At 34.4% G+C, this 17627-nt stretch overlaps 1 protein-coding gene across 1 annotated transcript in view; it reads right to left on the reverse strand.

Annotated features, from left to right (window-relative positions):
• Positions 1–60: 60 nt before the first annotated feature.
• LOC125678027 (protein ECT2-like) overlaps positions 61–17627 on the reverse strand; it is a 58635-nt gene continuing 41068 nt past the window's right edge. The window contains exons 19-22 of the mRNA XM_056150015.1: positions 15478–15632; positions 7048–7133; positions 4041–4218; positions 61–1793 (exon numbers count right to left, since the gene is read on the reverse strand). Coding sequence (XP_056005990.1) covers positions 1641–1793; positions 4041–4218; positions 7048–7133; positions 15478–15632 — 572 coding nt within the window. The 3' untranslated portion in view covers positions 61–1640. The remainder of the gene's footprint in view (positions 1794–4040; positions 4219–7047; positions 7134–15477; positions 15633–17627) is intronic.

Below are 17627 nucleotides of genomic sequence, written 5' to 3' on the forward strand. Positions count from 1 at the left end.
TTAGTGAAGTAACATGTACTAATCCAATCTCTCCTGCTTAAAGAAACAAACCAGTCAACAGACGTTTCAGCATACTTTAATATCAGTGATGTGTGCTATGGCACATTCATTCATTGTACACAACCTTTCTCCTTATTCTAAACTGTTCTACATGCTGACTATACACATAAATTACATAATGTACACATATGATACAATGAAGACCAGAAACAGAGAGACATGTGGTTATAGGGAGAGTAAAATGCCTGGTATCGCATGTAAATCCTTAAAAAGCATTGCTCTTTTATAATTAGAAGTGTTCCTGTAAAGCATACTGAACCAAATTAAAGCAAAATAAATCATTTTATCACAGAAATAAAAACTTTTTTTCCTCTCTAGGAAATATTCAATTGCAGAATAGAAAAGCAATTGGGGTCTCAAAAATGTTCATGTCTACAAAAATACAGAGTATAGGAATGCTACATGTATATTGGAATACTGTATTTCAACCCCCCCCCCCCCCCCTCCCCCCTCCCCCCCCCCAGATGGACACAGTAACAGAAATTACGATACTTAGTATGTGTACATGTATTACAAGCTGATTCAGTCATTCCTATTAAAATCAGTCTCCAAAATGTTCACTACAAGTTACATAACCAGTGGTCTGTCTTAGTCACAAACTGCCCTTAGTGCCATTCTAACTTGAAAATGATGCAATGTATGATGGGAAACATACTTTTATCGGAGAGAGACAAGATTCTCTCAGACACCAATTCAAAAGGGATGGATCCTCACTTGCTCTAGTTTCTAGTGCTCTTCACACATAACATTTGTCCTTAAGCATCAAACTATGTATACTTGATAAAAGTTCATGTGACCTTACAACCAGATGAAGTGGGAAGATAAGAACATGTAAGATTCTTCAGTCAGACTCATTAGAAGCAATTTCGTACTTTAAGATAATTTTTCATACATCTATGACCAGTAGGAGAATGGGGGTATCTACTGGATTAATTCTGAAATGGGCATTAATAATTTTGAATCCAAATAATGTAACACTTTGAGAAACAACAAACACGAAGAGTTTGATTACATGTGTAGTGTATCATTTGTGTACAATTATTTTGAAGGAAATTGTATGATTTATTTGTATTGAAAAACAAAAGAAAGAAAAAAAATATATATAAAATTTTGTTTAAAAATCAGAAAAACCACTTCAATCAGATCTACATAAAATAGAATAAAGCATTCTTTCAATTATTGCATAAAACAAACACTTCAAATTCTTTTCCATCACTTCAGTCAGTTCTTCCTTGCACAAGAAAACCCCATTCAAATATACAAGTACATTGCAGCTAGTGCCAATCTCTGTACAATTGTAACATAAATAGCACTTTCAATTTCTTTATCAGATCTCACTCTTCAACAATATCATACAGTTTGTTTCTAATTCAATACAATAACACTGAAAATGGAAATCAGGTTTTTTCCCTTCAGAGAAGCTACTATTTTACGAGAAGACTGGGCGTTTCTCATCATCTTGTGTGACATATATATACACTACTAAGTGGAGCACCGCTCTATCTCCTTCTCAAAAACAACACTACTTATTCCTCATTTGTTACAGTTTGTGTTGTTGCTCTTTCCTGACATTTTACTGACTAGCTGGGGGGCTTCATGGTCTTGCTGTTGTGGTCATTCATGTTGGAATGTTCCATGGGGGTGTGGATGGAAAATGCCCCCAAACTGACTGTGTCATCATCGTGGTATAAGGTGGTAGAGCTTGGGTAACTACTCAGGAGGGAAATGGAATCCTGTCACAGTAAAATTAGTAAAAAAATGAAAGTATTATTCAACAAGATGTGTTTGTGAAACACAATCCCCCAATAATTGCCAATTCCAAAGATGGTCAAAGTCACCAGGACAAATATCTTGGTTCCAGTAGAAAGATCGTGTCACAAGAAATGCTCATGTGCAAGATGAAAGCTCTAATATTTACCATTTAGAAGTTATGACCAATGTAAACATTTTAAAAAGTAGGTCAAATGCCAAGGTCAAAAGGTTTAGTACCGACGGAAAGGTCTTGTCACATGGAACACTCATGTGAAATATCACAGCTTTAGCACATTCTGTTCAAAAGTCATTAGCAAGTTTAAAGTTTCAAAAAGTAGGTCAAACTCCAAGGTCAATGTCACAGGGTCAAATATTTTGGTACCCACGGAAAGGTCTTGTCACAAGGAATATTCATGTGAAATATCAAAGCTTTAACACTCACTGTTCAACAGTTATTAGCAAGTTTAAAGTTTTTAAAAAGTAGGTCAGACTCCAAGGTCAAGGGTAAAAAATGTTAGTACCCACGGAAAGGTTTTGTCACTAGAAATACTCACGTGAAATATCAAAGCTCTAGCACTTACTGTTCAAAAGTTATTAGCAAAGTTAAAGTTTCAGACAGAATGACAGATAGGACAAAAACAATATTTTGAAATGCAAATTTAACTTGAAATATCACACAACTGAAAAACTTTGGTCTATCATTCTAAAATGTAGTTAATCCAGCAAAATAAATGAGTACCATGGGCCTTAATGGTCAACTGAGTATCACATCAAGGAAAATCTGAGTAACATTGACTGTTCATGGTACATCTTCACTAGCCAATTAAGGGTTTACGATCCGCTCCGCTTCTCTACAACCCTTGGCTGTGTGAGCACGATTTTTGTAGCTTTGAGTGGCGTCCTCTATCAGATGGAGAAAACAAACTTTGTTTGGATTACAATATGTTCAACCAATGAAAATGTGTTTTCAACTACACCTTGTGTGTTGTTGAAATAAAAACGGCTGCGCCCAGTGAGTTACACGATGTTACAATGTATATGCAAAGCCTCGTGGCACAGTCTACACACCGCCATGTTGTGTGGAGACCCTATGAAAATCTGATTAAATGGAAGTGTTTTGAAGACAATGACACATTCCATCGTCTTGCACGCGGTGTAACATAACACGCTATTTGATTAGATGCAGGGGACTTGGCCTGCATCCAATCATATGAAGGGAATTGTTGACACGAAAATCGTGCTAATGCAGCAAAGGGTTGTAGAGAAGTGGAGAAGATGATGGTACAGTGATTGCATCTTTTAAACTTTGAGAAATGGATGCTAGTGTGGTTTATTTGGGGGGGGGGGGGGGTTGCAGGTGCTCATTAAGACTTGACATTCCTAACCAAGCTGAATTTGCAAATAATGTTAGAAATATTTTTTTTGCATCAGTATTTAAAATCAGACTGGTAAAGTATCATGTTTTATCAATTATAGAAATAAAAGCAACAATACATACTTGTCCGTAAACAATGGGGTTATAGAGTTCAAATATTTTTCAACAACTCTGTTAATACTGGAATAAGAATTTTATCAATTCTGACATCCTTAAATTACATGTTAACCATTATTCATATAAAGGAATTGATACAGGTACATGTATACATATCTGACTTTTACCATGATAACAATAAAGTAAATGTTTATATACCTTGACAGAATTCCACGTAATGACTGAAAGCCACAAGCATAAATTTGGAATACAAAGTGAATGGGGCAGGGATGATGCAGTTCCACCTGACTGCACAAAACAGACACAGCTGGTCTCAAAATCAGAGCAGACCCCAATTTCGATGAAGAAAATGGAAATCAGACTGATGGTCTGCTTTCTGCTAATGTATTGGCTTGTGTCTGGTTGGGACTGTATGCACTCCGTTTGTATACTTTATTTTGAGGTTTTTTTAAATTGTATTTTTCTATATAGTTTTGGTCTCACCCTAAGGGACCCACAAGGGTAGTGACCATGAAATTCTAAGTTTTGTTCCTCTACCTCTGAAGCAACAAATTCAAATTTCTCAGAAACTGCCTCACCAAATCCCATTTTGGAGATGATTAGTTTCTGAGAAGTCAGATTTTTTTTAAATATCTTATGATGAATGACAGTGCACTGGCACAGATAGCAACAGCTAGGTCACCTGAGTGACTCGTACACAGCTCACAACATCAGAGATTAACATCCATTAACTCACAGTGAGGTCCATACAACTGGCCTGCCGGCGGTTGAAGAGTTCACCACGGCGAGGAGTTCCGGTCAGGGTGTTGTGACTGTTTTCATGGGAGAATGGACTGAGGACACTGGAGACTGCCCGCTTTAACCGACTCGGCGTCTTGTTGAAGGAAAATGCCCTGCTCACTCGTTTACCCAATCTGAGAAGTACATCAAAATAATCAAATATTAATTTTAAAAAAAATCATCTGCTTGGCTTCACAAGCTTCTGCAACACACCCAATCTGTGGAAAGTTCACTATGAAGTTGTAAAAAAAAATTTTTTGATGCAGTGCAATCATTTATTCTAATCAAATCCACACTTACTCTCAAAATTAATTTATTTTTGTATCTAACAGAATTCAGGACAATGGTTTGGGTTTGGGCATCTCCATCTTCGATGGTGACATAATATGCGTAATCATTAACTATTTCTGTTCACTTATAAAGAGATTTAAAAGAGAATAAAAGTAGTGAGATCATAACATATTGAACTAGATGTGTCTGAGTAACATGAATGCCCCCACTGTCAACAAAGTTTAAATCTAAGACATTACATTGCTGTTTTACTAAAGTCAAGTGACGAAAAATGTGGTTTGAGGTAGAGCATCTCCCTATTTCTCTATATCCATATTTCCTATTCAAAATGTTCATGGAAACTATGAATTGTTTAAAAATTTCTTAGCCCAAGAGGAATACTTTGTCAAAAATTATCTGTACAAAACCTATAACTTGACCTTTGAGAAATAATAATAATAAATTTATTTTGTAAAGCGTAAAATCCATATTGCTCTAAACACTATTTAAAAACAATAAAATAAGTTGTATAAGAACAAATGACTAGTAGGTGAAGATAAGGAGTCCGTTATGATTGCACAACATAGTAATCTTGACTTAGATTTCATCTGCACAGACTAGTTGTAATGAATTAAAAACAGATGAGTCTTTAGTTTAGATTTAAAGATACAGAGACTAGCAGCAGTTCTGATATATGGTAGAGCATTCCACAGTTTAGGGCCAGCCACACTAAAAGCTCAAGTTTGAATCACAGATGAGGTGGTAAATGGCACTTGTAGTAGGGTCTGAGCACTAGACCGCAGAGTTCTGGAGGGAGCAGAAATTGAATTGCATGATTGATATAATGAGCAGAAACTGAATTCCTTGAAATTTTCTACATCAAAGGGGCACAACTCTGTCAAAAATGATCCCACCTGGTCATAATACATCTATTATACATGTACATGTATGAAATTTCAGTTCAATGTGCACATCTACAGCATATATGATGAACAGGAACTGAATTATGACAGAAAAGGGTACCATTGTCTACCCAAGCCATTTCATGGTGGGGGCATAAATTTGATAATCATTGTAGGAAAATATGCATTTTGTTCACTCCTTTGCAGTCCCATGACTGAATAAACCAGTCAAATAGGTTCTTTCATAAACTAGTTGTTTATTTTCATGTCCCCATTCCATCTTAATAATAACCCCTTCAACATTTATACCAATTTTCATGTCAATCTGAAATGAAATGTAGCAGACACTACATTCACAAACATCCCAAGATATCAGACTGACAACTTGTGGTATGAGAAATCCCCCAAACTCACGGACTTCATTACAATAAACATCTCTGACAACTTGTGGTATGAGAAATCCCCCAAACTCACGGACTTCATTACAATAAACATCTCTGACAACTTGTGGTATGAGAAATCCCCCAAACTCACGGACTTCATTACAATAAACATCTCTGACACATTTCATTCAATCAAATTTAAATTGTAGAGCAAACTGCCATAAAAGCATTACAATATATTACAATTTATAAATCTAATAGTATAGACCCCCCCCCCCTCCTTCTCTCCATTTTATCAAAAACTCCAAAAGTGTCTTCTATAATTACACTTAGTACTGGACATCGCAAATCCAATTCAATCCATACTGTAGCAGAAATTGTTTAAAACGCATCCTCTTACATGAAAATAAAGTTCACCACTAGGGTGCATCCATCTTCACAAGTCAAGGGTTATTGATTCGTTACCTCGCACTAACGCGAGGTAACGAATCAATAACTCTTGACTTGTGAAGATGGAGTGCATCATAGGCTCTCTGGAACTGTATGAACATAATGCATATTTATATACTCAAAGTCCAGCAGAACAGGTTTGATGGAGCAAGGAGGTAAGAACAGGTTTGGTGGAGCTAGGCGGTAAGAACAGGTTTGATGGAGCTATGCTGTAAGGTCTTACAATGTGCAAGTCATGATCTGGACACATTTTGACAAAGCATTGCCCTAAAATTACATTCATAAGATGTGATCCAGACTCAATTTGAGTACATGCAGTAATAATATTCCAGGAGGCCACAGTGCCCTACTATTGGGTCAAGATGATAAGAGCATATTTACTCATTAAATTTTACCAAATATGCATTAAAGTTGAAAATCAGGCGTATAATTACGCATTAGCGAATGTAAATACTTCCAAAGTCACACGTACTTGTGATAGAATAATATAAGTACAAATTATCTATTATTGAATAGAGGATAGCTCAGCAGTTGATCTTGAATGAAATAATCACTATGCAAAACATCTAAATTTGTCCCATGATTTAGTGAAAACTGGGAGGGGATTTCAATCTGAACCTGTCTCTCCATAACTTTTCTGGAAATATCTTAGAAAATGGCTCTATTTTAGCTTTAGCAACCAAACTTTACACAAGTCTAAATCATGTAACGATGACATAATGGTTCTGATGCTATTAAGGTCAAGGTCAAATACAGGAAGAAATTTTGTTCTAAAACATATTTTATTTCTCCCAGGAAGAAATGGTCTTTGGAGGAAATTTCAATTACTACATAAGAGTTTAAGTAGGCAATGACACTTCACATTAGGAAAGCTTTCCCATTCTTAAAGCACAAATCAGATATGTTCCTTACCTCAAATTTAGTTTCCATTATATTCACTGAATTTGCTTGAACTTACTTTGCAGCTCTGCTGAAAGTACTTCTACTCAGGACATTGGTGTTAATCTGTAGGTCTCGACCCTCCACTGTGGCAATCAGACCCTCCTGTTTTTATTGAAAAGAAACACCAAAATAAGTTAAATGGCAATGACTGCATTCTTCTTTTGTATAAAATTATGAATGTTATCTCTTGGATATGAAATATTTTACAAAGAACACAGCATATATTTTCTTATACTACAGTGTATATCTTTATTTTCTTTATACAAAGGGCTCGAAATTAGCAAGAAATACTCGCAAAATGCGAGTACATTTGAAAAATAGCGAGTAAAAATAGTGGACACTCCAAAATCTTAGCGAGTAGTGAATTACAAACTATGAATCTTATCTTATCCGTTTTATACGGTGATGAGCTATTCGCTTTTGTTAAACTTGCACTCTGAATCATACAAACGCTTACATGAACGACCGATTTCAACAACTGTTTCTATCCGGATTTTTCTTTTACGATTTTTTTAAAGAAACTTGGAGTCAAACAAATGCTTTAATGGTCGGACATCACATTATGATGAAAAATATAGACAAGTTCACCTATAGGGGTGATCAAATTGAATTCCAAGTATAAGGTTTTTGTTATTCATTTATCTAAAAACAAAAAATCAGAGTCTCTGTTTTACCAAAGTCTTTTGGTAGTTATTTTTATCAGAATCATGAAAATGTCCTATCTGAATTGATTTATTGTCATATTGAGGTCAGGTTGTAGTGATGACACGAGTGAACTGCTCACCGCGTAGACGATTATTTAAAAAGGTCATGGGGCTCGTGATCGTGCTGCTTATAAAACGACGAGTCTCGGATTTGCTTTGAAAAATCACTAGTGACAACTCACAACCCTGAATGATGTGGCATGAAATTGGAAGACTGGATCTAGACCTGTGGTAAACAGGTTGTGGATTAGAGGTGCAATAATCAAGAGACCTAAACATTGCACGATATGACTAACGCAACTTAGTGTCTTGTCCAAACGATGCCTGTTGACCCACAAGGCTCAGTAATGAATAATGATGGGGAAAATCATTGTTTAAAAAAAAAAACATGAAAAAAGAGCACTGCTTCATTATTCTTATTTTAGCTTGTAGGTTTTCATTATTAGCCTGTGGTAGAAAAAGTTAATTTCGACCCCTGATACAATCAAACATGCTCGTAACAAAGTAATGGGGAAGAACAATTTTGATTCATTATAAACACAATTCATTATATTCAATAAGTTCATGATATGTTTCAAAACTACAGGGAATGAAAATCACTTTGCTGTCAATGTGAATTCATTATAAGAATGTTCGCTTGACCATGTTTTTACTGTAGCATGCTTTTCAAACAGCTTAACATTATCAACATTGGAATTAACCCACATTTGTAATACAGGGGCTTTTATCCCCCCCCCGTGAAATGTACTGAAATTGCTAATTCTCTTGTGTGCTTTTTCCAAGAACTACATGTATGTGAAATGATGAAATGATTGAATTCTAACATCATATGTACAAAATACAAACATAAGAGAGGAAAACTAATCCTCACACATTCAGCACTCCTGGTATTTTAATTGTATGGAATAAATACACTTATTCAGTTGGTCTTCATCTTATTTCCTTTTTAAGGAAGTTAGCTCCTGAGCTTTTGAGTACAACTGAGCAGGATGCTACAACTAAGTATTCACTGGTTCAATACTGATCCCATTGGTGCAAATATATTACACATCTATTGCTGAACCCTATCCAGTTGAAATTTTTTGTGTCAATTAAAATTTTGAAAGGGTTTGACAGGGACTATATTTTGTGGCAGAAGGATTCACTAATCAAAAAATTCTAATTCTGCATCTGGGTTCGAAATTAACTTTTTCAAGCACTAGTCCGTACGGACTAGTCACTATTGATGTTCACTAGTCCGCAAAGCATTTCACTAGTCCGTCCAGTATATCATATTAAATGATCTTCATTTTATTCAATAGTATTTAATGAAACTAAACACATCACAGTTGCAAGCAATTCAGTTTCTGACACCTACAGAAGAAAAAGACTACCATACTTTATTCTGCATTCAAGATCTTCAGAAGCATACAGTAACCTCCGAGTTAATCCGTTTATAAACGTCCATAACTACATAAGTGCGTTTGAGATTGACGGTCCCGTTGTTTTCGTGATCAGTTCTTAAGAGTCACAGGAGTTTGAAATTTTATCAATAAAGTCAAAAAAATTCACTTGATTGGCCAAGCCATGAGCTATAGTGTTATGAACTCCTGTGTTAGAGTCGCGAATGACGAGAACATGTGCGCAAAAAACGTGCATGTTCTTAGACCACACTACTTGCACCTCGAACTTGTTCTCGTGATGCGGAGTCAGCATTCAGAATCGATAGGAATTTGTGCTCGTTCAAAGAACGGCGGTCTTGAAGGCACACCATGTGTTTGGAAGATCAGGATGTCATAGAAACTTAACCATGCAGGTAATCGACCATAAGTTCAAACATCTAAGAGACGCTCAGACAAATCTTGCTAAAATCTTAACCAATTCAAGATTGATTTCTGGATTTTCAGAAGTCCGTACGGACTAGTGCTATAGAGAATTTACTAGTCTGACACGTTTTTTACTAGTCTCGGACTTACGGACATGAGGTAATTTCGAACCCTGTTCATGGTATTACAGTTTCTGTTTCATCCAATTTATCGTCTATTCTTATACCCCTATTGCCTCTTTTCGTATTGTTTGCATGTAGGAGTTATCGTTCGTGTGGGATGGTACATATGAACTTCCGGTAAAGAATATACAAAGCACCCAAATACGAACATTTACATTTTATGGTATGGATTCGCTTATTAATGCATTACAGCCTAGCCATTATCTCCTAACACTGCCGTTGAATACATCACAGATTTCCAAAAATTGCAAATACAAATATTTCCTCGAGTAAGTCATTTAAAAATAGCAACAAACTTAAAGTTACACAATGTTGTTTTAGTGCGGGACTCGGCGGTCGGCTCCATTCTAACAGATAAACACATCAGACATTAAAGATTATAAAGAATTTATATTCAGGTTGGCCCAGGAAATCGAATGCATTTCCTAAATCAGATCAATCGCTTATGAAAACCTTTGATTTACGGCGCAGGATTATTTTCCGTACAGTTGAAGTCTTATTAAATATCGCTGAAGATTGCATTGGAGGTGAAATTCTACAATAATGTACAGTGCGTAATGTATATCAAAAAATGAAATGAAATAAACTGTAAAAATATAATGAAAATCACAACTGATTCTTCATTAATGCAGACTTCTCCTCTAATATGGACTATAATTATCGGTATTGAATGCAATTTTACTTTGAAGATTATTAAATCTGATCAGTCATTAAAAAAGTTGATATTTAAACATCACCTAGACTTTTAAATATTACCCCCCCCCCTTTTTTTTAAAAATCACATGTAATACAGGCACGACAGTATTTCTTTACTACAAATAACCCGGCAAATCGGTTACAAATTTTCTAATCGGTTAGCATTTTTTCAACTGAGTAATCGGTTAACCAGCTAATCGTTGTTATCCATAATATTTAACACATGCATACATATATTTAAACCAACCAAACTTTAGATACATACCGTCCCGCACGAACGACAACTCGTACAAGCAAGAATTACGAAAATCCGGAATATGTGTATTTCAGTTTTATAATTTATGATACAGGTAGTTGAGGCTTGGAACTAGTTCAAATGTTGTCCTAATATGTTCTTTTAAACTCTCAATTTTGATATCATGAAGTTTTTCGTATATCAAGTGCAAAAAGGTCATTATTTATTTCCTTTACTAGTATTAATTTCTTTTTTCATCTGCAGTGTTAGAGGACATGATTATGTATCTATTTTATGTAATGATTGATTTGTGTTGCTTATGTTGTGTTGACACTAATTGAAAAATCAAGTTTAATTGAATAAATTTTAAGTGCAAAAAGGTCATGTTTAGAACACTATAGTTCAATAACAAGCGTTGCAACCCCAGTTTTTCTTTTTAATTTCCTAATTCTCTTTTAATGTAGAAATCAAAAATCAATTTTTGCACTCAGGGGTGCATGAGCCAAGTTGCATGGGATACATTGTAAAGTCAGGAATAATGTGGCATATTTATAATTGTGAAGAACTAATTGTTGGATATAATGTAATAAATTCTTGTGAATACATTTTAAAAAGGAGTCTGGAGTTAAACTTTTCGAGTTACTGTCCAGAAACCATATTTGTCTGAAGTTTTCAATCTAAGGTCAAATTCACTGTGACCTTGACCTTTGTTCTCCAAAATCAATAGGGGACTTGCTTTGCTGGTATCCAAAAATATATCCAAGTTTCATTTGATTCAAATTAATTTTTTTAGAGTTATCCTCCTGAAACCAATTTTTTTTTTGGAATTTTAAATCTATTTTCAGTCACTGTGACCTTGACCTTTGACCTATTTTCTCCAAAATCAACAGGGGTCTTTCTTACCTGGTACATAACAATATCTTTAAGTATCATTTGATTTGGATTTAAACTTTCTGAGTTATCCGGAAACCAAATTTTTCTGAAATTTTTATTCTATTTTCGGTCACTGTGACCTTGACCTTTGAACATTTTTCTCCAAAATTAATAGAGGTCTTCCTTACCTGGTACCCAACAATATATCAAAGTTTCATTTGATTGGATTGTAAACTTTTCGAGTTATCATCCGAAACCAATAGCCGAGTTCAACTTCGTTGCAACTCGGCTAAAAATAAACTTCCCCAAAAATTGACATTACTCCAAATGTCAGGTGCGAACCTCTTTAAGGCCAAATACAAGCACAGTTATACATTATTCTTTTGTGACATAATAGGACATTTGATTTGGAAAAAAAGATTGAAATTTAGGGAAATATTGGTGATTTTTAGATTGGAAACGAGTCTGGTAAAAATAAGTCTGGGATAACCCTGTATGATAGAATTAAACGTAGTGACATGAAAGTTGTTTTAGGTATCTGTCAATATAGAGTCTACATGAGATGGCTTGAGCGTTATTTAAGCACAAATCACTGGGTGATAAAGTGGCCAAAACAGATTTTGCAAGACACTTATTCAATAATTTCATTTTACAATAAAGTGCACCGCCACGGCACATGATACGCCCGTCACATATTGTTAACATGAACATATCACCATGAAGAGATAGGTATGCATGGAACCAAATGTCAACCTTCCTTTAAGAATCTTACCCACTTTATGGCCTCATGTGACATTGCTTCAAATATTGATAATGTAAGCTTAATGATTTTTAAAAGGATATAAAAACATTTTCCCAAATGTTTTCAATGAAATGATTAAAGTGCAAGATAGCCCTTTATCCAAGCAAACAACTTACAATAAATGGGAGTACTCAAAAAGGTTGATTTATTCAACATATCAAAAAATACATATATCAGTATCTGCCTTTGTCAAATCTTCAAGTATAAAAGTAAAATATGCATGGTGATGTCAATATAAATAAATATAGATTAAAAACGGTTATTTCAAACACTGGTGCATTTCCTATGGTGTAGTTATTAATTAGAAAAAAATAATACATCATATATTTCTCAACTGGTTGTGTTAGACTTGAGAAATGCACATCTGCAGCTTTGCTCATTGTATTTTAAGGAATGAAGAACAATGCACAGCGTAATAAAACATCAAACATTAGTCATTATGTTTATTCTTAGACTGTAAAACTGTCATCTTAGTGAGACATGACAATCTGCACCTTGTTGTTGAGATATAAAATAAAAATATATTTTACAATATCATATTAATTCTTAAACTTTATACCAAATTAACTTTCAAAGTAATGGCTACCAATTAGAACTGTTCTAAAATTTGACAGATCAATTAGAAGGCCAGATTCCTCTGCCCAATTCCCGATTGCAAGAGATATAGATAGCACCTCCTTGATCAGATTGCTGTAACAGAAATCTTCTAAACTCATTAATTAATCTGTAATTTGACAGAATGCAATTTTTCTGTTAGCAAAATGCCTCCTGAATTGCTTGATAATTACACCCATGGGACAAGGGAAATTTCTCTTGTTACTGACACAAAAGAAATAATTTGTTATATACTGCTGTATAGTACAGTGTATATAATGAAGAATGTGTAGTTTCTTGAATTAACATTTTTTAATATGGTTATTGCAATACTATTTCATCTGTTCAGATTTACACAAATGCCCAATCTGCAGCTTTGTTCATTGTATATCTTTTTTCTGAACAATGCCACAGCCATAACAAAACATCAAAATACTAATCATTAAAATAGGCCTTTATACATATTGCAACCATTTGTTATCTTAGTGAGAAATGATACTCTGCATATAGGTTGCTGAGAAAAAAAATTAAAAATTATATAGTACAATGTCAAATTAATTTTGAAAATAAAGACTAACCACAACAAACAAATTCACTTTCACAAATAATTTCTGGTATATCTGCAATTAAGAGGCTAAGATCTCTCTGCCCAATTCCCTAGAGATAAAGATAACACCTGCTTGATCATGTTGATCAGAGATGCTCTACACAAAACTCATTAATTAGTCTTGTCAAAATGCCCTTTGCATGCTACTCCCATGGGACAAGTGGAATTTCTCATGTTATTGTTAGAAACAAAGGAAACATTACATAGGCTAAAAAAAGCTGTACAGTATATCAAAAAAAAAAAAATGTGTTTTCTTGATGTAACATTTTTGAATGAGGTTTTCTACAAAACTCTTATATGAGTAGGGATTGTACCAATTATAACATACTTTTTTCAAAAAATCACTTCAACTAAATGTCACAGTGACCTTAAAGTACAGTGCGACACACCTTCTAACTAAGATGCATAAGTTGACCAAGTTTCATGATTCTAGATCAAATAGTTTTCAAGTTATGAGCCGGACAGGGTTTTACCATATTTGGCCATATCTTCTTAATTAAAAGTCACAGCGACCTGGTTTTAATGTGCGACACACCTTCTACCCAAGATGTATCAACTGACAAAGTTTGATTATTCTAGGCCTTATAGTATTTAAGTTATGAGCCGGACACGAAAAAGCTAACAGACGGACGGACAGACGGACGGACATGAAGGCCATAACATAATACGGCCCGTCTTAAGACAGGCGTATAAAAACTACATACACGGTGAAAGCTGTCTAATCCGACATGCACTGGACGACAACCTTTTTGTTGGAATACACAAAGTATTGTAATATACAGAGTAAACAAGAGGCCCATGGGCCGCATCGCTTACCTGAGTCTCCTTGGCCCTGCTGTTGTTCAGCTGTAGTGATTTTTTTTCTTCAATCTTTATTTCCATGAAAAATTTCAAAGGGTTCCGACATGGGAATAAAGATTGAGAGAAAATAACATATTTTGGATAAATTATTAGTTCTTTATAAAAATAATTTCATTCTAGAAGGGGGTGTGGGGGGTGTGGTTGGGTTGGGTTATGTACATAAGATCTATACAAGCTATCCATGCTTCAGGTACCTGTGATTGTGGCAGCACACTACCCATGGGAACCATTATTTGGAAAAACTTTAATCTACTCTATGTTAGAAAGCTTTCACATAAATTTCTACTTTTCTGGCCCAGTGATTCTTGAGTAGAATATTTTAAAAGAATTTCCTTTGTTTCAGCATGACTGTAAATCCTTGATATCTTGAGTGATCCCTCTCTACCCCCGGGGCCCATAGCTTGAACAGACTTGAATCTACTCTACTTCTGGATTTCCCTTTAGAAAACTAACAAATTTTGATCAGAAAAACTCAATTGAGCCTTTGGCTCAGGTGAGCTAAAATAAATGAAAATATGAAATTGAGAATGAAAATAAGTTAGAATACCCAGTGAAATGGATTGCAGTTTTCACTGTATATGTATATGAACATTGGCTAAAAGTAAATATGGGTTTATTTGTATAAATATACTTTAAGAAAAACATGTTAAACTGTGATAAACATGTTTAATAATCTAATTTTCTTCAACTAAAACTACATGTATCAAAAAAATTAAAAGAGGATTTTTATAATTTTGACCTCCTAAATTTGTAAATTATCTGTTCACAACCAGGAATTGATAAAAGCATTTTTTTTTTATAGTAACAATAAAATACTGGGTAATAGAATTCTAAGTAATGACAGGAAAAATAAATGTGGTAGCCACAAGTGTGGATTTAGAATACACAGGGGATGGGACAAAGCTGATGCAGTCACACCTGAATGCATAAAGCATTTGCTCAGTCTGGTCTATAATAAATTCAGAAGTAAGGCAGACCTAAATTTAGATGTAGTGGACAACAAAAAAGATTTCTGCTGAGGTATTAGGCTGTACCTCACAATCACAACGGGGATATTAAAGCCCATAGTGTTGTCTTAACAACTTACATGATCAGCTAAACACCTGGTCTGAGCTATTGATCTGGCCATGGAAGACAGGAAGTGGCTCTTGTTGGTGTCTGCCTCATCCAACATAAAGCTGAATAATTTGTCCTTGTCGTCTGTGTGTGACTTGCATATGATTCCAAAACTGTTCTGACAATCTTTTGAATAAACATACAATGTCATGTACAATGCTTTTTAATTCAGCTTCAGGTACCTAAAAATTATAAAATATATGCCTCGTTCACACGAAGAATTTAATTCGCATTGAACGTAAGTTAATGCGAATTAAATCTGAATCGCGTTCACACGGAGATTTTAATGCGCATTAGTTTACTTCGAATGAAAACTTACGTCGCGATTTAATGTGAATTAAATTTACTTCGCATTAGCTTCGTGTGAATGCAAAGCGAAGCTAATGCGAATTAAATGTACACGCATGCGTAATGGCAAATTTGGGTCACATGCATCATAGTCATGGTCAGCTATATATATTAATGTTAGTGTTGTGCAAAAAACTAAGCAAAATGATAATAATCACTATAAAAACATGTACAAACAGCATGTCATTAGATAATGTCAGACACAAATCTGTGTTCTCCATACTGAGTTATACATGTGGAAGGAATTGCTTTTAAATACGACAAAAATGTTTTAAAATAGTGATATGATTTTATCTTTTACATTTTTTAAAACAAATATGCCGCTCATTATTATTTTTCTAATACCATATGACGTCATAGTAGACTTATAATACATATTAGTATTTAAAAATTACGTCACAACAGTAGTCAGCGGAATGGTGAAAGAGACGTTCCAAGGTTTTAAAATTGGGCCCATGAAGAAGCAATATATTGTCTAGAGTGAATGTTGGTCGTCTGAGAAAATAACAAGTAATTTCTTGGGAACATAGAAATAAACATGACAAAACTCTTTGTGTGTAGATCAGTTACATGTAAATTGTAAACATGTAGTATACTACATAGTGTTTTGAACAATGAATTCTATATCTACCCAATATTCATTAAAATACCTATAAAAATAATTTCCAATAACATAGTCTATCCTTTAATTCATTTCCCACATCCTTTAATAGAGATGCATACGAATTTAATGCGCATTAGTTTACTTCGCATTAAATATTACCACCGTGTGAATGCTATTTAATTCGAATTAATTTAATGCGCATTATTTTACTTCGCATCAAATTTAATGTTCATCCGTGTGAACGAAGCAATACATATCTTGAACATAGATATTCTGAGAAATTCGAAAACCAACAAGATGTGTTTGTGAAACACAAATGCCCCCGATAATGGCCAATTTCGAAGATGGCCAAGGTCACAAAGACAAATATCTTGGTAACAGTAGAAAGATCTTGTCACAAGAAAGGCTCATGTACAATATGAAAACTCTAATATTTACCATTTAGAAGTTATGACCAATGTCAATTTTTTTTTAAAAATAGGTCAAATGTTAAGGTCAAAAGGTTTAGTACCAACGGAAAGGTTTTGTCACAAGGAATACTCACGTGAAATATCAAAGCTCTATCTCTTACTGTTTAAAAATTATAAGCAAGGTTAAAATTTTCAAAAAGTAGGTCAAACTCCAAAGTCAAGGTCACTGGGTCAAAATGTTGGTACCCACAGAAAGGTCTTGTCATAAAGAATACTCACGTGAAATATCAAAGCTCTATCACTTACTGTTCAAAAGTTGTTAGCAAGGTTAAAGTTTTCAAAAAGTTGGTCAAACTCCAAGGTCAGGTCATAGGGTAAAAAATGTTGGTACCCATGGAAAGGTCGTGTCACAAGAAATACTCATGTGAAATATCAAAGCTCTATCACTTAATGTTCAAAAGTTATTAGCAAGGTTAAAGTTTCAGACAGAATTACAGAATGAGAGACAGAACAAAAACAATATGCCCCACTATATTCGATCTCGGGGGTATAAAAAGCAATTAATCAAAGGTATATTGTACCTTATCATTATTATTCTATTCATTTATAAAGCGCAAAATTATAAATAGTTTCTATGCTTATATTTCAGTCTACGTCATCTTCACCCAATTTTATCGAAATACAATTTTGTCCCATTTCAAATTCTTTGAAAAAAGTAATTCCCTGCAGTCATTACAATTAAATATCATTGTGATAATC

Source organism: Ostrea edulis, chromosome 9 (assembly GCF_947568905.1).
Source record: "Ostrea edulis chromosome 9, xbOstEdul1.1, whole genome shotgun sequence".
Classification (NCBI taxonomy): Eukaryota; Metazoa; Mollusca; class Bivalvia; order Ostreida; family Ostreidae; genus Ostrea; species Ostrea edulis.